Raw genomic sequence first — 25,511 nt, 5'->3', positions numbered from 1 at the left:
TCACACTGGACTTCAAGCAACATGGATTCTGTGCCTCTCCACTCTTCCTTCAGACTCTGGGACCTTGATTTCCAAATGAAATGCAAAATTTACTTTCATCTGAAAAGAGGACTTTGGACCACTGAGCAACAGTCCAGTTCTTTTTCTCCACAGCCCAGGTAAGACGCTTCTGACGTTGTCTCTGGTTCAGAAGTGGCTTGGTAGCCCTTTTCCTGAAGACGTCTGAGCGTGGTGACTCTTGATGCACTGACTTCAGCTTCAGTTCTCTCCTTGTGAAGCTCTCACAAGTGTTTGAATCAGCTTTGCTTGACTGTATTCTCAAGCTTGTGGTCATCCCTGTTGCTTGTGCACCTTTTCCTACCCAAATTCTTCCTTCCAGTCAACTTTGCATTTAATATGCTTTGATACAGCACTCTGTAAACAGCCACACCTTTCAGTAATGACCCTCTGTGACTTACCCTCTTTGTGGAGGGTGTCAATGTTCGTTTTCTGGATCATTGCCAAGTCAGCAGTCTTCTCCATTAATGTGGTTTCAAAGAACAAGAGATACCCGGAATTTATACTGTAGGGATGGTCATTAATTGAAACTCAAATGTAAATATTGTAATTTTCTGAGATACTGAATTTGGGATTTTCCTTAGTTGTCAGTTATAATCATCAAAATTAAAAGAAATAAACATTTGAAATATATCAGTCTGTGTATAATGAATGAATATAATATACAAGTTTCACTTTTGAATGGAATTAGTGAAATAAATCAACTTTTGATGATATTCTAATTATATGACCAGCACCTGTGTGTGTGTGTATATATATATATATATATATATATATATATATATATATATATATATATATACGCATACAAGGAATAAATTCTTGAAATATATTTGATTTAGTTTACAGATAAACAAGGGAAAAAAACATTGCGACATGTAACAGCCTATATATGCTGAGCTTCAGTTCATTTTTGTGACACGATTAATTTGTTCACAGAAAGGAAACTCAAATGGCAGAAAGCAACATCCTATTTGTTTTTGTGTGTGTTTGTTGTTGTTTTCATTGTGAGTGTACACAAATAAAAGCAGACCTTTATACATTGATGCATTATTAATAAGACAATAAGTGTTTAAAGTTGATTCTGCTGGTATAAGGAAACAGCTGAAGTGATCGCGCCGCAGCACGCGCACGCGCACACACACAGTCTGGTATATGTGGTTTATATATATATATATATACAGGGTGCGATTTGTAGGGGGATGGGGATTTCCTCAGGTCTATGCATCTTTGACTCTGCTTTGAAGTCCCATTCTGAATCAAATGATTCACGATACGCGATCCAATATATATATATATATATATATATATATATATATATATATATATATAATTTTATTGGCACTCCTAGAAATTCTTGAGTAAAATATCTCTGAAGTATATTCCCATTCATATTCACAATTTTGAGCACTCCAGGGTGATTATGAACATGAAATTATCCAGCCATGGCTTCCTGTTTCACAGAAATATAAATAGGAGGGAAGACAAAGCCCAAATTCCAGAAAAACCAAAGAATATATTTCTAATGTGCAGCAAAAGATAATTGAGCTTCACAAATTCACAGAAAAGAGCTAGAGCAGTGAAAATCCCCATTTCCACAATCAGGGCAATAATTAAGAATTTCCAATCAACATAAAATGTTAGGAAACTGCCTGGAAGAGGACGTGTGTCTATATCGTCCTAATGCATGGTGAGAAGGAGAGTTTGAGTGGCTAAAGAATCTCCAAGGACCACAGCTGGAGAATTGCAGAAAATGGTTGAATCTCGGGGGGTCAGAAAACCTTAAAAAAAATTGTCACACAACACCTCACATCAACACATCAAGAAAAATTCTCCTAGCTCATCCAAAAACAAACTCCAACATATTCAGTTAGCAGACAAGACTGGAACTTCAAATGAGACTGGCTTCTATGGTCAGCTGAAACTAAAAAATGAGCTTTTTAGCAACAAACGCTCAAGATGGGTTTGGTGAACACGGGGATAAAAAGTAATTTGACTGTATTTTTGATGTTATGGGCCTATATTTCTGCTGGAGGTCCTGGACATCTTGTTTAGACATGGCTTCATGGATTCTATCAAATACCAACAGATAAAAAAATCAATAAGTGACTGACACTGTTATAAATCTTATAATGGGCCATGTTTGGATCTTCCAACCGTACAATAATCCAAACACAAACCCCAAAAACAACACAAAAATGGGTCACTGAGCACAAAACCAAGCTTCTGCTGGCCATTCCAGTCCTCTGACCTGAACCCTATAGAAAATGAGTGGGGTGAACTGAAGAGAAGAAGCACCAACATGGAGCTGGGAATCTAAAGGGTCTGGAGTGATTCTGGATGAAGGAATGGTCTCTGATCTCTTGTCAGGTGTTTTCTAACCTCATCAGGCATTATAGGAGAAAATTTAGAGCTGTTAAACTGGCAAATGGAGGTTTCAAAAAGTATTGAATAAAAGGGTGCTGTTAATTGTGGCCAGTGTGTATTAGAGAAAAACATTTATTTCATAATGATATTTCCCCCCATTTTAAATTCTTATTATCCAGTGAAAGGTTAGATTTTTGTGAATTTTTAAAATAAAAGATCAAAAGGATTAACAATGCAGATTAATTTTCACAGCCTTCTTTGATCATATTTACCAAGGGTGCTGACATTTTTGGCCATGAGATATATATATATATATATATATTTCATAGGGTCTTAATATATATATAAGACCCTATGAAATTAGCATTATAAATGCTGAAATTATACAATGATATCATTTTACATATTCAGTGACATTTGCTAAAAAATTTTATCACATTTATCAACCACTCACCTGTTTCTTCTGGAGTTGTGTTTTCCTCCTTTTCACAAAAGATTTGTCTATTTGGATATTTATTTATCTGTTTGTGTATTGATTGAATATCTGTAATTAATTTAAAACTGACAGTGAAAAGAAATGATTTCCAGCCAGATTGCTTGAGTTCACGATTGAGATGCAGCATATGTCAGGAACTTGTTTGTGACTTAATGCCATGGGGTGGGAACTCCATGTTCTGGTAGGAAGAGGAAAAAGTAACCACACAGTTTCCATTCGACCAAACCCATGCTGTCTGCACCTGCGCGCCTTCCCAGGCTGCTCCTTATGGAGAAACCGTGAAAGAGGCTTGTGTTATACAGCAAGGCCTGCAAGACACTGCTCTCAGTGTGTGAACTCATGTGTGTGCATGGAAAAAAGCTTAATGGAAGCAGAGGATGAGAAGAAGAGGTATAGCGGGGGAGATGAGACTTCCAGAGGCAGTTGAAGGAAGGAATTACTGTACCCCGCTATATCTGAAGCCAAAAACTATGGCACATTTGGCTTGAGCTTTCTACAGAATGACAGTCGCTTTCTGTGCCAATTCATTCTGATGCATTCATATCAGCAATAAATAAGGGGAGAGTGGAGGGAAAACAGAATAAAGCTCGTCAGAGTTGATGCTTTGGGAAATGTGACTTCAAAAAGAGGATCTCACAGGATTTTGACTGGAGCTCAATAGGACTTGCTGCGGAAAAATATTCAGAATAGCATGAGGGAACTACTACACTCTTAAAAATGGTGCTATATAGCACTAATAGCGCTTTTCCACTGCGTGGTACGACTCGGCTTGGCACGGTTCAGAACGGCCGAGCCATTAATTGATTGATTTATTGACTTTTATTTATACTGTATTTATACTCTATTACAGTCCAGAATTTCAGTGTCAGTATCTTATGCTCACCGAGGCTGTATTTTGATCCAAAATATGCTAAAAAATCTTGTAAAATATTTGTATAATGTGAAATAACTGTTTGGTTCCATGATGGCAAAGCTGAATTTTCAGCAATCATTATTTTAGTCTTCATTGTCACATGATTTGTCAGAATTCATTCTAATATTTCATTATAATTTGGTGCTCAAGAGACATTTCTTATTATAATTAGTTGAAAACAGTTAATCTTTTTGTGGAAACTGTGATATGTCTTATTATGAATAGAAAGTTCAAAATAACAGCATTTATTTGAAATAAGCTTTTTTTTCTAACATTATAAATGTTTAACTACTTATTTTTGATCATTTGAATGCATCCTTGCTGAGAAAAAGTATTAATTTCTTTGTGTATGTGTAATATTGTTATTATTTTAAGTATACAAATGAAATTACACTGTTTAAACTGAAAGTGTAACGTTTACATACATGTCAATTTTAATCACCAAAACTGCTAAACGAGGCGGAAGGATGTTTGTGATTTGAAGAAGGTGTCACCATTGAAATTAGTGTCACTGAGGAATCTGTGCCTGTCTCGCTTGGTGATCATTTAGTTTACCTGTGAAAGATTGACACCAGCTGTTCCTTAGCTACGGTTCAGCTGATGCAATTAAGCCATGCAAACTGACGAACCACTCAGTCTGTTAAATGTCGGACAGATTATAAATGAGACGGAGAAGTGGGGATAAGCCGTTGATCTGCTGTCTGGGGCCGCTGTGATGTAAGAGGTGTCTCAGGAGACGGCCTGTTAGCAAGGCAACTTTATTGCCACTCTTCTCGTTGCAGTCAAATCGAGTTTTTTAAATATGAAAATATGGTTCTTCTGATGAAAAACATTGTAACTGCTTGAAGGATTTAGTTGTTTTTTTGTATTCAGTGGTTAGGCAAGGCCTGTAAATCTGTTCTTTAGTCCTTGCTTGTTAGTTTTGCTTGTTACTTGAGCTGCCATTTCATATAAAGCTTTCATTTGTTCTCATCTTAAATAAATCAAACACTTCTAACTTCCGAGGATGAATACGAGATAGCTTTTATTCTAAAATTAGCTGTGTCTGTCCACTCTTAAAGGAATAGTTCACCCATAAATTAAAATTTGCTGAAATTTTACTCACCCTCAAGCCATTCTAGCTTGTTTCTTCATCATGGATGGCCTAAGGGTGAGTGCATTTTAAGCAAATTTACATTTTTGAGAGAGCTATTCTTTTAAGAGATAGTGTCTTGTAGTTGAGGGGCAAATTAAAAGCATTTAGTGGCCACAAAGGAGGTGTTCATGAGCACCCTTCTGAAACATATAGTCAAATGGGACAGGACAAGAAATGCTAACATTGTTATTCCCATAATACCTCAGGAGCATTTTCCAGATGTCCTGACCTGTTTGTCGCCTGGCCACAGTGTCTTATCAGCTCTTCTTTCCTCTCTCTCTCTCTTCTTTCTCTCATGTCTGCCAGTATTATTTATGTCTCTTTATCCTTCTTGTCTCTTTTTCTCTTTCTTCTGTCTATAACCGTTTTATTTTGTCTAACACTCTTTTCTCTGAGACTCCTCTCTTTGACCGTAAGTGTAACTGTAGTTAGTATAGGTGAGGGCGGTAAACATGAGAAATCGGGATAAATTTGTTAAATGGTAGAATTGTTGGATAAAGGTAAAGTTGCAATGATGCTGTGCCATGAAAGTTTATCCTTTGCTTGCATTTGTAAGCCTTGTTATTTTAAACTTTCAAGTGATTGTAAACTGTTCAAGCACAGTAAGAGGTGAAAGACAACTCAATTCGGTACTCGCACGCTGTACTGACAGGTCACACACGAAGCACCCATCAAACAGCATATAAATGCTGAATTGAGGTTCTTTTCGCTGTTTATTGTCCTTAAACTATCGATTACACACATGTCAAAATGCCCAGCTTGGCTAGTTTTCACATAAACATAGTCCGTTTTGACTAAGGCCCTGTCCACAGGAACGCGGGTATTTTCAAAACCGCGGCTTTTTCTATGCGGTTTGGCTGTTCGTCCAAACGCAAATGCTGCACCAGGTCACTGAAACTGAACCTTTTTGAAAACTCCTGTTTTCAAACAACAAAATACAAAGAAAATCACTCAGCTTTTGACTGAATAACTTTAGTTTAGCTTTAATACAAATCAGTATAGAATATTTCATTCATGCAAAGACAATTCTGTGTTGAATTTTTACATTTAATTGTTTTATTTCTCTTAGATAGCCTAGGCCATCCTACCTGCATGTTTTCTATTGTATTTATTTATTCTTTAACCCTGTAATTAGATTTAGAAAAAATTATTGGAGTACATTTTACAAGAAAATAGCCTACTATTTCAGTCTTTTTATTTCAGAATTTCATGTTTAGTTTGATGTGTTACTTACTTACTGATTCATTGTGTTACTTGATGATGAATTATTTGTGAGATTTACTAGCAGTTTCTGAGGAAAGGAGAAGTGGTTTGAAAGGAGTGGACATTCCTTAAATTCACATTGTTTACAGCTCAGAATGTAGTTCAGACCTCATGATAATAGAGACGGACGAGCAGGGCTGACTACTGCTCATTGGAGCGCATCCAAAATCTTGTGTGTAGTTCTCCTTTCTTCTCCTTTGCCAAGGTCAAGAGGTCCAGAATGTTTTTGCAATTGGTGGTTGTTGTATGAATGTGAAGGATCTTCTGTGGTTTCTCGAAGGTGTGGTAACAGCTGTTATTTTGACATCTAAATTCCCACTGAACCAATCAGAGGTTCCTCTGAAATGTTTGTTTAGTGATAAGGAATACAGTGAGCATGAAGCCCCACCCACTTGTATGGAGAACACATCTTATCATAGTTACCCATTTATGCCTATAAGGAAAAATGAACTATAGAATATGAAATATAGAATTTTTGAATACAGAATTAGTCAATTTGGCTGTTTTTGAAAGCATTTTTTGCACAAAAATGATAGTGTGAAAAGCTATAAGTAGGCTACTTTATAGTGTTCACCTTTTTTTTTCACACAATGTATAGCATACAGGCATAAGTTTGGTTGTTTTGTATCAGCCATTAATTTTTCACATTTTTTGATGGAATCATTTTTTGTCCAATTAATTTAATAAATAATTGACAGATTAAACAAAATTGCAATATTGCAATTAGTTGCAACTTGCAGGCCTCTTTTGGAGAATATGCCATTCACTCTCTTTATATCGGCCAACTGATGCCATCATAAACATGGCATCATACATTACATCATGGTTGTTACCGGTTCTCATATCTTGGTCAGTGTGGTCTGCTAGCTGGTTTATTTGGGTTTTGGGGACTTATTAGCATCTTAAATCAGCTGGCCTTATATATGACATTATGATATCATCATAAAGCTGCACTGTAACATCAAAAACCGCTTAATCCTGCCTAAGATTGTTTGTTGGTCTTAGCTGCTTCTCCCAGCCTAGTCAGGGTTGTCTGTTGGCTGGTTTTGTATGGGTTTTGAGGATCTAAGATCAGCTGAAACGCAGTTTAAACCGGCTTTTTTCTTCCAGGATGGCATCACTGCCTGATCTCCCAACTTGGGCCATCTAGGCGAGCATCATCATATGTGACGACTGACGTCTGTCCACTCAGCTTGTTCAGATACACTGGCACAGATCCTAGCAGACTTGCGTATTGGTTATGTTCTGTCAAAATTTGCTCCAGACAGTGAGTCTGTCCATTTAAATATAAGGATTTCATCTATTAATTGGGTTAGTAACACATCAGGATGTTAATTCCACTGAGATGAGAAGTGATGGTATGTTTGGCGACATACAAACAGCACTTTCTGAGACTGTGTGTGTGCGCACGCAAAGCTTTGAGCAGGTGGCTGCCGTGCTGTTGTCTCATTGTGTTTGGTGTGTCAGTGGATGCTACCAATCTGAGCCGCGAGACACCAGTTCTGTTTCCTTTGTGAGCGGAAGAGAGAGAGAGAGAGAGAGAGAAGGAGGCTAAGGAGCGAGTGAAGAAGGAGTGGAGAGTGAGAGAGAGAGGCAGATGGAAGCAACGCAAACGCCCACCAGCCTGATTTCTCTTCCACCTCCTCTCGCAAACACAGCTTTGTGTGTAATGATTAACCGATCGGAGAAAGGCGAGAAGATACCACCTCAGCCCTCATAGGAAGTGACACACGCACAGCAACATTATATAAACACACAGTGTCTTCGTTCAGTGAACAGTGAACATGACCGGACCGAAAGGAGGATACTACAAAGCAGAATTGGGTAGGAACTTACTGTAAATACTTTGACGAGGGGAAATGTCACTCTGTGAGCTTGATGTCAAAATTGTCCAATGTGTTTAGAACTGTGGCAGGTACATTCTTTTGTTTGCCTGTGCTTTGTTTCGGCTCTTTGTTATGGGGCTGTTCAGACCTACTTGATCGATTTCTTTGTTCACTTACACTCTTAAAAATAAAGGTGCTTCACGATGGCATAGAAGAACCTTTTTGTCTAAATGGTTCCATAAAGAACCGTTAACATCTGAAGAACCTTTCTGTTTCACAAAAGGTTCTTTGTGGCGAAAGAAGGTTCTTCAGATTATAAAAAGGTAAGAAAGAGATGACTGAATGGTTCTTTGTGAAACCAAAAATGGTTCTTCTATGGCATCGCTGTGAAGAACCTTTTAAGCACCTTTATTTTTAAGAGCGTAACGTGGTGGTGACATTGTTTCATTGTGGGCTTTCTCTGAAATCAGTTAGTTTCTTTGCTCTTTGACCTGGTCAGCTGCTTATGAGAATAGCTACTAACATAGCTCCTAACAAGAATAATTAAATTTTTGGGGGCAAAAGTATAGATTAAATTCTTTTGGAGTTGTATTTTTCACGATTTAAATCACTTTGTTCTTGCATTACAGGGGAGCCACACAAATTTGACCCCACATTCAGAGGACCTGTTCACAACAGGTAGAGTAAATCTTAATCCTTGTGATCATTTTTGGAGTTTATTTGAAGCCACATGTATTACATGATATAGACATATACTTATTATTAGTATTATTATTATTATTATTATTGGTATTTTATTTTAATATTATTGTATATAATACAAACAAACACACACATACATATACATATATATATATATTTTTTTTGCTGTGAAACGATTACTCGCATCCAAAATAGAAGTTTTTGTTTACATAATATGTGTGTATACATGTATATATTTATATTCATATAATTTATATTATATATAAATATATTTAGTATTTAAATATAACATACTTTTCTGAAATATATACATACATGTGTGTGTATTTATATACATAATAAATATACACAGTACACACATATATTATGTAAACAAAACTTATTTTGGATGCGATTAATCGTTTGACAGCCCATGTATGTGTATATATATATATATATATATATGTATATATATGTGTGTGTGTGTGTATATATGTATATGTGTGTGTGTGTGTGTGCGTTTGTTTGTTTATTTGTATATAATTTACATTGCATAATATATACATTTGATTTCCAATGAGCAAAATAAGAACAGCTACTAACATTTTTATACATGAAACAAATGCATATATATCTAAAAGGGAACTAACCTGTTGTTTTAAATTTAGTCAGTTCTATATACTATTGACTAAGCTTACAACTCAACATCTGGGGGCTGTTTCATGAAACAAGTTTACTTAATAAGCCAGTCTTATTTCAGTTAGTCTGACTTATTATCACTTGATTTAGTTTCATAAAGCAAATTTACCATAGCTCAAGCTCAGTCACTCTGGCAACTTATGCTGGGAAACTAACCTGGGCTGTGATTCCAAAAGCATTGTAAGCTGGTTGGTTTCAATGGGTCTACGATGTACTTCAGCTTACGAATGCTTTTGGGAAATGCAGCCCTGGTCCAGGGTAGGCTAACTGTCAGGCTTAGCTGAGCTCCTCTAATGCTGACCAATAGGAATGCATTGATATTACCAATGACTCTTCTCACATGCAATTATTTAACTTTATTATCTGTCCAAAAATGAAAGTATTCAGAAAATGCAACTTAAATAATAAATCAAATAAATAAAAATATAGGCTACAATATTTATATATTTATACATCTATTTAATGTATTGTGTCCAAGATTTAATGACATTGTTTTAAGATGAAAACATTTTAACATGGTTGCTACTTGCGCATTCAGTTGATCAGCAGTTTCTTGCCATGCAGCCTTTCTCTGGTTTTATGACAGCTGTACCTTTTATGGTTATTAATACAACATTAAAACATTACAATCTAAAATGCCTCTTTAAAGCCTTAAACACACTAAATGAAAAGTTAAAATCACTAAATTAAAAATTAAAATAAATAAACAGACTACATTTTAACTGATAAGCAGAATCATTAGAGCTAGTAATTAGGGCTGTATTAGCTAGCTTACATTTGATTTACAGTTACTGCTATCATAAAAATACACTTATATGTAGGTTTAAAATTCTACGTTACATTCAATGTCCAACAACAAATAATTTGAGCAAAATGAATATTTTATACATTTATATATTTTATAAAAGTAAATATATATATTAATATTTTTTGGAGGGGTCTAAAAAGTAGAAATGCAGAAAATGTAAAAAATGAAGAAGAAAAATTATATTGGCAGATGCAAATATGAATTTTCGTATTTACTTCTGACAATATTTAGTTGTTTGTTATTTTATTTTTTATTCCTTTCTACTTAGGGGTCTTTAGACCCCTTTAAAAAATAAGTGTGTGTGTGTATATGCGTACATATGTGTATAGATACATACATACATACATACATACATACATACACACATACTGTATATATCTAATCCCTCCAAAACTACAGCTAGGTCAGAAACACACATGTACACTCTCAAAGCATTGTCTTGATTTGTCCTGATTTGCATGTGTGTTATTGATAAAAATATTGACTTGATTCATGGACCTGTCACTCCGCTGGCCTGTTTCTCGCTCTGATCCAGAGCTGCTGGTGGATCAATGGTTAGTTCGGCAGTGATAGAGAAATCAATGACTGTTGCTCACATGTCTAGAGTTGCTTTGCCTCATTAACATTCAAACTCAATAGGATTCAGCAGATTGTGAGGTAATTCTGCTATTATTGGACAACAAGCCATGGGTTGTTACTGTATTTTTGTTGCACTCAATAGAGAGTGGCCATCACAGTGTGCAACCCAGTGTGTTTCTAATGGGGTTTTCCTTTGCTTTTACCGTATTCATAAGGCCCAGCTACTGCTAATTAGGGTTGACTGATGTAAAACGCTTAAGCTCTGTTGGGTTGGCACAGCATGCGGGACTTTGCTGTGCTATCTTTGCTGTGATGAGGTGCGGTACAATCCACGTCACAGCTGACCCAGTTGTTCATCATAGTGTCTCAGTAATAAATTGATGAAGTTTTTTTAGTTGTTTGTTGTTTAATAAACCTATGACTATGATTTATGGAAGAGATAAAATTATTTTTAGTTAAAAAAAATTTCTTGGAGCACAAAAGGAAAAGTTTCTTCACACAGACTTTCTTATCAAAAGCAGTTTATAGTGATCACATCATGTCTAACTATAGAAAGCACCATTAAAGTCCATATGACTTCATATGAAGTCATAGAACATCTGAAAATCTTCTAAAGTGAGCAGAACAGCTGTGACCAGATCACTGAGAACTGGATCAGTCCGATTTGTGAACAGATCAATCTTTCCAATTGGTTATTTTCAATAAACCTATGAACTGTATGTTCACACATTAGAAGTTGGTCCAATTTTCAGACTTAACCTATTGAGAAATTTTGGTCTGTTCCTCACACAAAGTAGTAGTAAACAAGTCATATGAGCTACTTTTCTGGTGAAGAGTCATGTATTTTCAAAAACAAAATTAAATAACCTCCTTTGGGGTTGGAACAATATGAGGGTGAGCATATAATGACAGAATGCTAATTTATGGATAACTATGCCTGTGAATAAGTTTATTTTCATTTTTTATTATTTTTTTGGCTACTTTTCCATCAGTCCATTAACACTGTATCTCAGAAAATATCACCCAAGCTGTATTGCATTAAATGTCACTGACTCCCAGTAACACGTCAAATCCGCACCTTTGTGTGAAAGCGGCCCGACGCAACCACCCACTCCCCGTCTGTGTTGAGCAGAATTTAAATATAGCTCAGGGAACGCTGTTACAGATGACACTGTGGGTTTGTAGTTTACACATCAGACATGTCACTCATTTCTACTGTGCTCCACATTAGCTGTCCACTCAAAGATGCTGTATGCTGGGAGTTAGTCAGATTTGGATTAGTGCAGTCAGAACTACACAAGACTGAAGTTTACTGTCCTACTGAACCATATGGCTACGTCCCAATTCTGCACTACAAGTATATAGTTATGAATGTGTTGTATTAGGACACGTTACCAATGTTACTAACTTTTGAGTTATTTTTAAAATCTACTTTCGGATGTTTGTCCTTGCATTCAGGTACTTTTTAATGGAGTTTATCATCTGGGCATTTCTAGAATGTTTAGTGTATAATAATTTAGGATGCACTGCCAGTATAATTTTAGTATTATTATTTTTTTACCATATAATGAATTAGAATTAGATTTTATTTTTATATTTTCAGTTTTCATTTTTCATTTTGTTTAAATAAATTTGTTCTTTTTACTAGTTTTTATTAATTTCAGTTTTCATTTTTTTAGTACTTCAACTTAAACTTTTATTTCAGGTAGTTGTCAATGCAACATTTTTCATTTTAATTCATCTAATATTTACACTGCCGTTCAAAAGTTTGGGATCAGTAAGATTTTCAATGTTTTTTTAATGGAGTATCTTGCTTATCAAGGCTGTTCTTATTTGATCAAAAATACAGAAAAAAAACAGTAATATTGTGAAATATTATTGCAATTTCTAATATTGGTTTCCTATTTTAATATACTTTAAAATATAGTTCATTTCTGTGATGCAGCGCTGAATTTTCATCAGCCATTACTCCAGTCTTCAGTGTCACATGATCCATTTTAATATGCTGATTTATTATCAGTGTTGAAACTGAAAATATTTTTTTGGAACCTGTAATACTTTTTCTTTGATTCTTTGATGAATAAAAAGTTAAAAGAACAGCATTTATTCAAAATCTTTTCCAACAATATAAGTCTTTACTATCACTTTTCATCCATTTAACACATCCTTGCTGAATAAAAGTATTTTATAGTACTACTTTTGAATAGTAGTGTATATTGTGACAATTGCAATTGTTATATTGTGATTTTTAAATATATATATATATATATATATATATATATATATATATATATATATATATATATATATAGATATATAAATATTAAAATTCTTTTATTTTTTATTTTTTTTTATAATTTAATTTCATTAAATGAAGTCAGTTTTAATAGTTTTACTATTTAGTTAACAGTAACCACCCTGTGCACTACTTAATTACTTGCATACTATGTCGGATGGATAATATGCAAATGAGGATGCAGCACATCTTTTAATCTTTTCTGTTGCCTTGCTCTGACCTCAGCCTCATTTTCTCTGTTTGCAAAGCTGCTATTTAGTTGTTTTCAACTAGTAGGTTGGCACCCAAAAATGGGTCACAAGGCTGTTCTAATGGGGTTACAGTCAGCAGGGAAAAATTATCACAAAAACAGTGTATGTGCTCTGTGTATCTATGTGTTCTTTAACACACTGTGTTGGTGAATAATGTTATTTTGTTTCTAGATTGAGAGTTCACAATGGTTATAAAAATTTTATTTTACAATATTTGATTAATTAGAAATATGCAATTCCTTAACTTATTCGTGTACGTACTGAAATGCCATTATGAATGTAGATGTAGTGTGATTTATTCATTCAGCGCTCACATTCTCTCCCTTACATTCTCTTTTCTCACATTCCCTCTGCAGGGGCTGCACAGACGTGCTTTGCTGTGTGATCTTTGTCATCGTCATCCTCAGTTACATCGTTCTGGGAACAGTGGGTGAGTTACACTCATTAACGTGCGCTTCAGCAGAGAGGGTTGCGTAATGCGGCTCATGAATCCAGCGCTATTAAGCAGCCAAATAGAAGCGGCGGGGGAGCGTCAGTCGTAAACAGCAGCCTAATGCAGTGTCATTATGTTCAGTTACACTCCCCTCACCGTATGTGGCTGTTTTTATATGAACAGTCATTTAGTCCATTCTCAAAAAAGCAAGAGGACTCACACGAACCCATTCATTCACTGTGACATTTGATCGGTTACATCATTTGTGGTTTAAATGTGGAGTCTGTGGTTAAAACTGTCACAGGCTCTTCTCTTGTGTCGTTTCTGGGAGACTCACAGCTTGCCGACTGTTGGATCTGTCTGTATTGGAAACATGCTGCCTGTGATTCTTATTTATAAAGTGGCGCCCAAAAGTTCTAGGATCTAACTTTAAAAACAAATTTTAGTTTTTTAGAATGCTAGAATGATTTCTGGAAGATAATATTATATAATATGACAGATTGGAGAAAGGGCTGCTTAAAATTCGGATTTGCCATCACAGGAGTAAATTACATAGTTTAAAATGTTCCAATTTAATTATTTATTAAATTGTAATTATATAAACAGTACAAACTGTACATATCGAGTCTGTGGGGTGTAAGACACAGTGCTTTTTTTTTCTCATGCTGATCTCACTCTGCTCTGGTCTTATCGGTTTAATCCTGACTAGGCTAAATTAATATGACTGGCTTTTCTGTTGCCCTTTGAAGTGCACTGACAACTCATGTGACCGTTTTAGGCTCGGGGTGACATTCCGTGACCCTTGAAGCTCAAATTCACTTTTCCATGCAGACTTGAGTGGAGAAAATTAAATCATCAGGCAGAATCCTTCTCCACAAAGCTGTAGTGTGTTAGATTCTCTGTGGACTTAAATCACTCATATTCAATTACATAAAGAGCCTCCTATGCTCTGAATTAAATAAAGAGGTTTCACTTTATTTTTAGTTTGTTTTTCATGCATCTGTACATGTTTGTTCTCTTTCCCTTCTTAGCAGGAACAGTGGGTGTAGTTTCAGTGTTGCCATAAATACTGAGGTTGCTGGTGCAAAATAAGATTTTTTTTATTTTTTATTACAGCAGTTCTTTGAAATGCATGACGCTTGAATTGCAACTGTGGTAAACTTATTTGAGTAACATGATTCAGATGACATGACTTGTGTTATGTTTTTTAAGCTTGGATGCATGGGGATCCCCGGAAAGTGGTCTACCCAACAGACAGCTATGGGCAGTTCTGTGGACAGCAGGGTACTCCTAATGCGTGAGTATGAGCCAGAGACAAATTGAGGTGTTAATGCTGTTATGCTTTAATTAATAAATTGCATAAAATATTTAAAAGTAATCTCATACTTAATATATTAAGTATGAGATTTATTTATTTATTCAATTATTTATTAGATTTTTATGTTTCAAAGATGGATTGAAACACCTTCTGTTTCTCCCCCACAGAAATAAAGCCATATTATTTTACTTCAATATTTTACAATGTGCCAATCCTACAGTCCTCATTAACCTCCAGTGCCCTACAACTCAGGTAATACAGACACTATTTGCAAACCATCTGTCATCTAAGCTGGAATGTTCTGTTTTTAGCACTGGCTTGTTTTGGAACTGATGCCTCTCTTTCTCTCTTACTCACCCCAGCTGTGTGTATCCAAGTGCCCAGACAGATTTGCCACATACATCGACATGCAATACAACTATAGACGCAATAAGAGCTACTGGGATTACTACAAGCAATTCTGCAAGCCGGGTTTCAACAATCCTGATAAGGTACCATGTGGAAACTAGAGAGTATCTGCAAGAACCAAAACTTTGTTTAAATTCAGTGATCACATGCACACTGAAGTTTGAAAATTCTTGAAACGGGGTTCCCACAGCCGTGAATTTGTATGATTTTATTTTCTAGGTCTGGAAAAGTCACAGAAATGATTACAATCTTAAAAGTCATTGAAATTTTTAAAGTGAAAAAGCTAATATTTTTTCTAAGATGGTTATTTTTTCAATTTGTTGAGCTGACTCATAAATAAATAAATAGTTTTTTAGCAAATTGATTTAATAATTAATTGAATATGAAGTGATTATATTAATAATTAATAGAATAATCCTTATCCCTTATCACAAACTACTTGAAAATTCATAGAAATGAATTCGTTAAAAGAGTGCTGGAACCCTTTTATGTCTAGAGGAATATTATGCCTGTTATGGTCCGATACATGAGTATTTTTGATGACGATGGTTCATCTTACCAGGACGATACGTCACGCATGTACACTCCAGCAGGCGCCTACGTTTCTTTGCGTGTCAATGCGTAAATGTACCAACACAAACCGTCAATGGCCTGATTCTGCTGAGTCACTGGATTTTCACACATTCTCACACATGCACATTTAGAAGCGCACATGGTGACTGTGTTTGAGCCAGGCCTGACATGCTGGAGAAATACTGTAGAGAGCAGTATGAATGATTTTTTATTTATTTATTTTTTAAAGTATCTTCTTTTTTTCTCATTTGACAGCGGTTTCTCAGGTGCTTCGGGATGAAGACTGTCCCTCAATGATTGTGCCAAGCAGACCATGTAAGTTTTTTCAGAAAATAATTTTGTGAGGAGTATATAGTCAAATAAATGCTTTCTGTGCTTGTATTTTTCATTATAATTGCCTGTCTTGGTGCCAAATTTTAGTTCAAATGTATATGCACGTCAGCATTAATAATGTATGAATACTTCAAAAAAATGCCCACAATTCCAATAGAATCTCAAAAGTTTAAGGAATGAGTGAGTGTGACAAAGAAACCCCAACATTTATGGGTATAAGTGAGTTCAATTTAATTCATGTTAGAAATTGTTATGTGTAATTCAAAAGATACTAATAAAAGATTGCATGAATGTATGCGAATATCAATAGAAATTTGTATATCAGGAGATCATGAGTTTCAGTTCAGGCCACTGGATCTCTTTGAAGCCATCATATCTGCTTTAATGTAAACATTGTGAATAATATAAGAGATAGAAAGAGAGAAAATGTCTCTGCCAAGGCTGAGAAGGTCACTGCATCGTCTCCATATCAGCAGAGGAGGCACAGAATGATACGAAACCCTTGAATAGCTGCTGCTTATCACCTCTCAGGAATTTAGGCCTTGAAGATAAACAGAAAGCACGCCCTTAACAGCTTATAAATACTTAAAAATTAAGTGGAATTTTTCTTTTTTCGTTATTCTTTGCTGTTCCATCAGTTCTCCAGAGGTGCTTTCCCGATTTCATCACCAGAAACGGGACATTAACTGTTGCCAACAAAACAAGCTTCAAGGATGGACACGGTAAAATCAGAAGTGTCGTCGATTTGAGAGATGCAGCAAAGTAAGTTCACTTATTAGTAGTGCTTATATAAGACTACAGGTAAAAAAAAATTCTTCCACCAGCCTGTTTAGTAGATGTTGGACTGATGTTGCACTGTCTGTATGGCTTCAAAATTGCTCTCATTGAGAGTAACACGAATAGGAGGACTAGTTAGGCAAACCAAACCAAAATGATTCAAATATTGTTATATAATGCCACTCAACTATATAATTTACTTGTGTAATTATATTGCATGTAATTTAAAACCAGTGCTAGTTTCACTTGTATCACTCCGCAGTCTCCGTCGTCTTCTATAATAAAAAAATTTAATCTCAAATTAATATTTCATGCATGATTATATATTTATTTGGTTAAGTAGCTGTGTTTTAAGTGGGATAATATACAGTCAGTCGGTTACCCATGCAAAATAAACCCCTTCAGAGTCCCTATCACCTTGTCAGTGCTTATTCTGAGATAATAACTGGCTGACTATACATTATCCCGTATATACGAGTCTAAAAATATCTTCTGGCCTGCATAAAATCGCTCAGCTCTTCCTAATTAGATATAATGATTATTAATTAATGAATGCTCTTCTGAAGGAGCTCTCAGTTTCCATTTTAGTTGTATGAGTCAGAGTTTAAGTGGGTGTACGCTAGTGTTCAAAAGTTAGGGGTTGGTAAGATCTCTTAATGCTTTTGAAAGGATTCTTTGATGAATAGAAGATTCAAAGGAGCATAATTTATTTGAAACAACTTTTCTTTTAATATTATGCATGTTTTACAGTTAAAAAAAAAAAAATGAATTTCATGTTTCCTTGCTGAAGAAAAGCATTAATTTCTTCTTTCTTTTTTTAAAATAACGACCCTAGACTTTTGAATAGAAATGTTTTGCATCTTGATATTAAAAATATGTGCATTTGTACAAATACAGCAGGTAAATAAATAATACAGGTATTTCCAATATTTCTTCCTAAATATACTGTCTTTCCATCCAGGCAAGAGAGGACAGTTTTATCTGGGTATGACATTTGGGCTTACAAAAGGTCAGAGTGAATCTGGCCTTTTAAGCAAATAAGTCAAGCTGTGCATGTTCGCATGAGTTTGCTGCTGCCATAATAGCACTGATTTAAACACCTGGGGTGAAAGGACACACAGGGTATTTTCTTATTTTGGCAGGCAGGTTTCTTGTAACTAGTCTGCAAGACAATGTTCACACAGGATGTGTTCTTACGTCTTTGCCATCACATCACATCTTGGTAAAATCAGTTAAAAGTAGTTCAGCTTTTTCCATCTGGCTATTTTTTTTTTAATGCAATAATGTGTCCTGTGTGAACAGGCCCTAACAGTTGTACTTTTGTATTGAGTTTCAATCACAAAAACAGGCGCTTTTATACTCTAATCTGCAGATGCTTTTTGCAACTCTTTACCTGATTGCAGAAAGCCAAGGTTTTTGCTTCATGTGTGTCTTTTGTAACATGCTCAATGCTTCTTTTTTTTTTTTTTTTAGCAAAGTTACAGCTATGCAACAAGGAACAGAAAGGTCTCCATTTCTTGTCAGCTTTGAAACTTGACCTTGTCCTTCGCTTATCTACAAACTAACCTCCCTCCCTCATTCTGCACCTGCAGCCTCTCAAAGAATCTGTAGAACAGAAAAACACATCTCTGTATGTTTTTTTTTCTCCCTTGTCAAAACTGAGGTCACTGACAAAATCCCTCTGCCTTTCAGATGTCTCTCTGCTGAAAGAGCTTTTTAAGAATATAATGGCAAACGTAAGTGAGGAAGATGTGATTTAATGTCATCGCAAGGTCATTTTGTACATGAACTACATTGATCGTGTTTTCAGCAAGGGAAAATTGAGCGTAGGAGTTTAAAATGCAGATATTAAAATTGGGTCACAGAGCTCTTCTCCATTCACCTGAAGCTTCTCTGCTATCGGCAAACACACTTTTCATCAGCATTACTTGGAGAACTTCATCTCTGCCAGCCAGTGTTTGAAAGTAACTAACTAAACCATTTTTCAGTTTGATGAAAGTAGTTGAGCTGATTTCAGTATAGTGCAGGTTTCCAGCAGCAGGCTACTTTTTCCAGCAAGTAGTGATGAAACATGACAAAGTTGGGGGTTTTTGTTTTTGTTCTTTTGCAGACTCATGCTCCCATATGAATCATTCATAATTCTTTGAGTTCCTGCAAAGGTGTCTGCACTGAATTCTTGTTTATCAATGTACAGCTATTCTACTTTTTCCCCCTTTACAACAATTAGACAAAATTATAGCTAAGTATAGATAACTGCATTTATTAAAAAGTAGCTTCAATGAAGTTTGAGCCAACTTTAAATTGGGTAGATTTTAGCTCGACAAGTTAGTTTCAAAATAGCTTCTATAACATTGCTGCTATTCTTTTCAAACCCACCTCACTTCTATACAAATCAATGAATACACTATTCAAAAGTTTGTGTGAGAAAAAGTCTTATGCTTGCCATGGCTGTATTTATTTGAACAAAAATACAGTAAAAACAGTAATATCGTGAAATATTATTACAATTTAAAATAACCCTTTTTGTATTTTAATTAGTGCTGTCAAACGATTAATCGCATCCAAAATATGTTTTTGTTTACAGAATATATGTGTGTGTGTACTGTATATATTTATTATGTATATATAAATACACACACACATGCATGTATATATTTAAGAAAAATTTTACATTTATATATTAAATATATTTATATATGATATAAATTATATGAATATAAATATATACATGTAAATATTTTCAAAATATATGCTGTATGTGTGTGTGTTTATATATATATATATATACATAATAAACACACACATATATTATGTAAACAAAAACTTTTATTTCGGATGCAATTAATCGCGATTAATCGTTTGACAGCACTAATTTTAATATATCTTAAAATGTAATTCATTCCAGTGATGGCAAAGCTGAATTTTCCTCAGCCAGCCCACTACTTCAGTCTTGAAGTCGGTGTCACACGATTTGGTGCTCAATAAACATTTCTTGTTATTATCAGTGTTGAAAACAACAGTGCTGCTGAATATTTCTGTGGAAACCGCAATACTTTTTTTGTAACATTATAAATGTCTTTACTGTCACTTTCAATCAGTTTAATGCATCCTCGCTGAATAAAAATGTTGATTTCTTAAAAACATTCAAATGGTAGTGTATATTAAAGCACTTCTCTCACCATAGACTTACATAGAATACACACTATATTCATTTTAGTTTGACCCGAGTAAAAACTGTGGGATAGAAATAAAGATAGGATAATATAGGATAGAATAAAATTCTATCCTCTGTGGGATAGAAATAAAGTCTGTTGTTTTCCCAAAACATTACTGCTAATGTTAATGACTAAACATTTTTTTGAAACATTAAGAAAATTAGATGTGTCCAGTGACCTTTTAAACAGTACAACATATTGCGCTGACTGTACTTCTGTCCCTCAAAGCATCATTTCAGTTGTTTCAGATTCAATAACTTTGACTAAGTTCTTTAACCCTTCACCTAAACTGTGCATGAAAAATATGGCTTTTTCATGAAAGGAGGACAATAGAACAAATCTGATGTTTTCTTACACCAGTAACACTTGTGTGAAACATCGACCTGACCGCTGTAGATCTGTAATAACCAACTGTAGTGTGCAATTGCTTCTTAGTTTAATCAAGAAAGGACTGTATGTGGCATGTTTATGAGATAAACCTCCCCATAAACTGCTCTGTACAGTCAGTAGAGTTGACTGTTTTTTTACTCTTTTCTGTGCTCTTTTACAGTGGCATCACCAGCCTGTTGGATGCAAAGGAGGTGGGCGTCAAAATCTTTGAGGATTACGCCAGCTCATGGTTTTGGATCCTAATGTATGTATAACCTCAGTTTTTCACCTTTAAGAAATGCAACAGATTGATACAGTGTGGCTGATCTGTGGTTTATGGGTGTTTTCAGTGGTCTGGTGATAAGTATGCTGGTCAGTCTGGTCTTCATTCTGCTGCTGAGGTTCACTGCCGGCGTTCTCTTCTGGATGGTGATCTTTGGGGTCATAGCGGCTGTGGGCTATGGTTGGTAATGACTACAGAACACTACAGACTATAATAAAAGACAAAAATAAAAATGATATAATATATTCTTGGGTGAATGTTGTTCATCCAACAGAAAATCACAATTTTCAAACTTCAAAAAGTCCTTTTTGTCTTCTTTTCAGTCCAATTTAATCAGTGAACCAAATGATCCAGTTCAAAAAAACGAAATGAATCATTCATGAATCCGACTGATCTGGTTCTCTTGAATTGTCAGGCAATAAATGTTCACTTTAAAAATTCAACCCTGATCTTGTAACTGACCTTAACACTAAATTATGTGTCCGCTATGATAGTTTGTGAATGTCTCTGCACTGTGGGTCCGATTGCTGTGTCCTGACTGTCACTTACAGGAATATGGCATTGTTACTGGGAGTACAGTTCACTCAAGGGGAAGCCGGACTCTGACGTCACCATCTCAGACATTGGGTTCCAGACTGACTTTCGGGTTTACTTGCAGCTGAGTCAGACCTGGCTCATATTCAGTAAGATTTCTGCAGTTATTCTAATACATGAGTGTTTGTAGTGAAGTTTAAATCGGATAATGCATCTCAAACCAAGCAATGCAGCTGCACTTTCAAGTTGATGAAAGTTCAGTTTGATGGAAGTGACTGACAGCTTGATATTTTACCGCAGTGATCTCCTTGGCTGTCATTGAAGTTATTATCATCTTAGTACTGATATTCCTGCGGAACAGAGTTCGTATTGCCATTGCTCTTCTAAAGGAGGGCAGCAAGTAAGCTTCTTTCTGCCTGTCTTTCTCTCTTTTTCTTCTGTTTAATGGTGGTGCTTGGAAAAATGGAAAAACGCCTGAAACAAAGCTGTCAAATGTTATTTTAAATGTTATCTCTCTCTTTCCTACAGGGCGATTGGCTGCATCATGTCAACACTGTTCTATCCCATCATCACCTTCCTGCTTCTGGCTCTTTGTATTGCATACTGGGCTGTTACAGCTGTGTATCCAAATTTTAAATTAATTTGTATGCTCAATGAAGTTCAGTATATATATATAATTATTTTTTTTTTGTAAATATTTTAATATTTTTTTATAAAGTGTGTATATATTTATGTATAGTATATGCGTGTGCGTATATTATTATTTTATTTTTTGTAAAAAATTAAAATATTAAATATTAAAAAAAAATTAAAGAAAAAGGTTTAATTTATTTTTAAATATCAGATATTAAAAACATTTTAATTTTTTGGGGGGTTTAATAGGTTTTGTTTTAATGCATGTCTGTGGGACTTTGTTTCTGCCATGGGATAAAAAAATCTTAAAGGTAATTTTGACATTTTATCTATCAATTCAGACTTTTCCTTGCAATTCTGAGAATTGTGAGATGTATAAACAGACTTTTGAGCGATTCTGAGAAGAAAAATCTGAATTGTGATATATAAACTCAAATTTGCTAGAAAAAAATGTCAGAATTGTGAGAGAAAAAGTCACAATTGTTATTATGTGGCAGAAACAATAAAACAAAAACAAAAGAAAAACTGAATTGTGAGATGTAAACTCCTCTGATTGGGAAAATGTAAAAAAAAAAAAGTCTTGTCCTGTTTTATAGGAGCAGTCTTTATTTTAGCAGTTACATTTCACACTAGCTTTAGCTAGTCTGTATTGTATTTTCCTTAACCGCAACTTCTTTCAGCTTCCTGGCGTCATCTGGAGACGCAGTATATAAAGTAATGTCAACGCTACCTGACTGCAAGTATACTAACCTCACCTGTAAACCAGAGGTAAGAACTAACCCTACTGTAAACTGTGATCATCTGCGATACACCAATCTGCTCACACAGTGTACAGGTTTTCATTGTACTACATTTTAAATATTCAATCCATTATATTGATTCAGATTTAGTAATTGTGTCACATTGGTGATTCCTTCCGTCTCTTTGATGTGTTTCAGACCTTCAGTCAATCCAACGTGACTAAACTGTGCCCAGGCTCCCAGTGCACATTTGCTTTTTACGGCGGGGAGAGTTTGTACCACCGTTACATCTTTGTTCTTCAGCTCTGCAATTTGCTGGTCTTCCTCTGGCTGGTGAATTTCACCATCGCTCTGGGTCAGTGCACCCTCGCCGGAGCGTTCGCCTCTTATTACTGGGCCTTGAGGAAGCCAGCAGACATCCCACCTTGCCCCTTGGCTTCATCATTTGGCAGGGCTTTAAGGTACGTTGCCATCTGTGGTCTTAGAAGCTTGCAGATGATTGATTATGTCTGAGTGGAGAGCTGCTGGGCTGAAATGAAATGTTCACTGTAATCACATTACAATGTTATTCCAGGTATCACACAGGCTCTCTTGCGTTTGGAGCTTTGATTCTGTCCATTGTACAGTTCATCCGGATTATTCTGGAGTACCTCGACCACAAACTGAAAGGTATGAATCACATTTAAATTTTTTTGATCATCAGTGATGGTCTCAGATGTCTCCATTTGTTACAGTTTCCACAAAAACAATGATAATAATAAGAAATGGGTTTGAGCACCAAATCAGCATATTAGAATGTTTTCTGAAAAATCATGTGACACTGGACTGGAGTAATGGCTGCTGAAAATTCACCTTTGCCTTTTAAAAACTATTTGTATTTTTGATCAAATAAATGAAACCCTAATGAGCATAAGAGACTTCTTTCAAAAACATCTTTCCTAAAATCTTACCTACCCAATCTTTTGAGCAGTAGTGTATATGTAGTGTTGAATACATTGTGAATAATGGTGCTGCTCTTCTGTTTTTGTCGCAGGTGCTCACAATGCTTTTTCACGCTTCCTGCTGTGCTGCCTAAAATGCTGTTTCTGGTGCCTAGAGCACTTCATCAAGTTCATGAACAGGAATGCTTACATTATGGTGAGTCACTCCACTTTTTCAAGGTACAGGCATTACATAAATTTAAACTATATATATTTATAACTACTATATAACAGAATATATTTTCAGTGTGCATAGTTTCATTTGTTTACATATGAAAGCCAATATTGATCCTGTGTTGTCAAGAAACAGACTTACAGAAAGAAGGAATGCATTGACAATTATTGTTCAATTTGTTTTATGTCCTCAGATTTCAATATATGGGAAGAATTTCTGTGCCTCAGCGCGAGATGCTTTCTTCCTGTTAATGAGGAACGTTATGAGGTAAAACTCTGCACAGCTGCTACATTTATAATGTCATTGTCAAGGTGTGAAGCTGCAAGGACTCTGTCTCTCTCACACACACACACACACACACACACCTGTTCGAGAATTTGTTCCAGTTATTTTGACATTTCCAGGATGTTTTTTTGGATGTTATTTTTGTATTAAGTTTATCACTCTCAAATCTCACTAAATGTTGCCTCTATGACATAAAAAAGAAACATGTTTTGTTGTCTGATGTTTTTATTTTGTGTTCAACTTGTGAAGCATAATTTTAACAAAAGTCATACTTTGTCAGGCCCAACTCATATTTGGCCAAATATTGTTATCTAATAAATTGCAAATTCTTTAAATATTCCATATAATAAAATGTCTAGTTTATGTAAGAGCTCCAGGACTAAATATGACTATATATAGCATCTCTTTATTATTCTGTGTGTTTTTCTCTAGAGTTGCTGTTCTGGACAAGGTGACTGACTTCCTGCTGTTCTTGGGCAAACTGCTGATCTCAGGGAGTGTAGGTGAGTCAACCGTTTCATCTGTGACATACAGACAGGCCAACATTAAGACTAATAGAGCCAGGGGGCTTTGACCGCACACACAGACATGGTTTTGACCTTCTGGCTTCATGCACATAAATTATAAACACAAAAATGATTGATGTCACATTGGTTGCCATTCTAGCTCTTTTTGCTTGCTGATGTTGTGAATATGCTTTTGCAGGTGTCCTTGCTTTCTTTTTCTTCACCCGCCAAATACCAGTAATCCAGGAAGAGGTGCCGTCATTAAATTATTATTGGGTCCCTCTGCTGGTGAGTGCAAGTAATACACCTTCATGTTCTAGAAATTGTATATATATGTATACAGTCATGGCCAAAAATATCGGCACCCTTGGTAAATCTGATCAAAGAAGGCTGTGAAAATTAATCTGCATTGTTAATCCTTTTGATCTTTTATTAAAAAAATTCACAAAAATCTAACCTTTCATTGGATAATAAGAATTTAAAATGGGGGGAAATATCATTATGAAATAAATGTTTTTCTCTAACACACATTGGCCACAATTAACAGCACCCTTTTATTCAATACTTTTTGAAACCTC

At 35.3% G+C, this 25,511-nt stretch overlaps 1 protein-coding gene across 1 annotated transcript in view; it reads left to right on the top strand.

Annotated features, from left to right (window-relative positions):
* The first annotated feature begins 6,461 nt into the window (after window positions 1-6,461).
* slc44a5b (solute carrier family 44 member 5b) overlaps window positions 6,462-25,511 on the top strand; it is a 23,517-nt gene continuing 4,467 nt past the window's right edge. The window contains exons 1-20 of the mRNA XM_058784509.1: window positions 6,462-8,055; window positions 8,687-8,735; window positions 13,728-13,801; window positions 15,017-15,101; window positions 15,290-15,374; window positions 15,485-15,620; window positions 16,359-16,418; window positions 17,075-17,198; window positions 20,979-21,062; window positions 21,148-21,260; window positions 21,632-21,763; window positions 21,915-22,014; window positions 22,143-22,235; window positions 22,928-23,015; window positions 23,186-23,448; window positions 23,562-23,656; window positions 24,021-24,124; window positions 24,336-24,409; window positions 24,860-24,930; window positions 25,133-25,221. Coding sequence (XP_058640492.1) covers window positions 8,016-8,055; window positions 8,687-8,735; window positions 13,728-13,801; window positions 15,017-15,101; window positions 15,290-15,374; window positions 15,485-15,620; window positions 16,359-16,418; window positions 17,075-17,198; window positions 20,979-21,062; window positions 21,148-21,260; window positions 21,632-21,763; window positions 21,915-22,014; window positions 22,143-22,235; window positions 22,928-23,015; window positions 23,186-23,448; window positions 23,562-23,656; window positions 24,021-24,124; window positions 24,336-24,409; window positions 24,860-24,930; window positions 25,133-25,221 — 1,959 coding nt within the window. The 5' untranslated portion in view covers window positions 6,462-8,015. The remainder of the gene's footprint in view (window positions 8,056-8,686; window positions 8,736-13,727; window positions 13,802-15,016; window positions 15,102-15,289; window positions 15,375-15,484; window positions 15,621-16,358; window positions 16,419-17,074; window positions 17,199-20,978; window positions 21,063-21,147; window positions 21,261-21,631; window positions 21,764-21,914; window positions 22,015-22,142; window positions 22,236-22,927; window positions 23,016-23,185; window positions 23,449-23,561; window positions 23,657-24,020; window positions 24,125-24,335; window positions 24,410-24,859; window positions 24,931-25,132; window positions 25,222-25,511) is intronic.

Source organism: Onychostoma macrolepis, chromosome 08 (assembly GCF_012432095.1).
Source record: "Onychostoma macrolepis isolate SWU-2019 chromosome 08, ASM1243209v1, whole genome shotgun sequence".
Lineage (NCBI taxonomy): Eukaryota > Metazoa > Chordata > Actinopteri > Cypriniformes > Cyprinidae > Onychostoma > Onychostoma macrolepis.
Note: the sequence above shows the minus strand (reverse complement) of the source record. Positions and strands in the feature narration are given on the sequence as shown.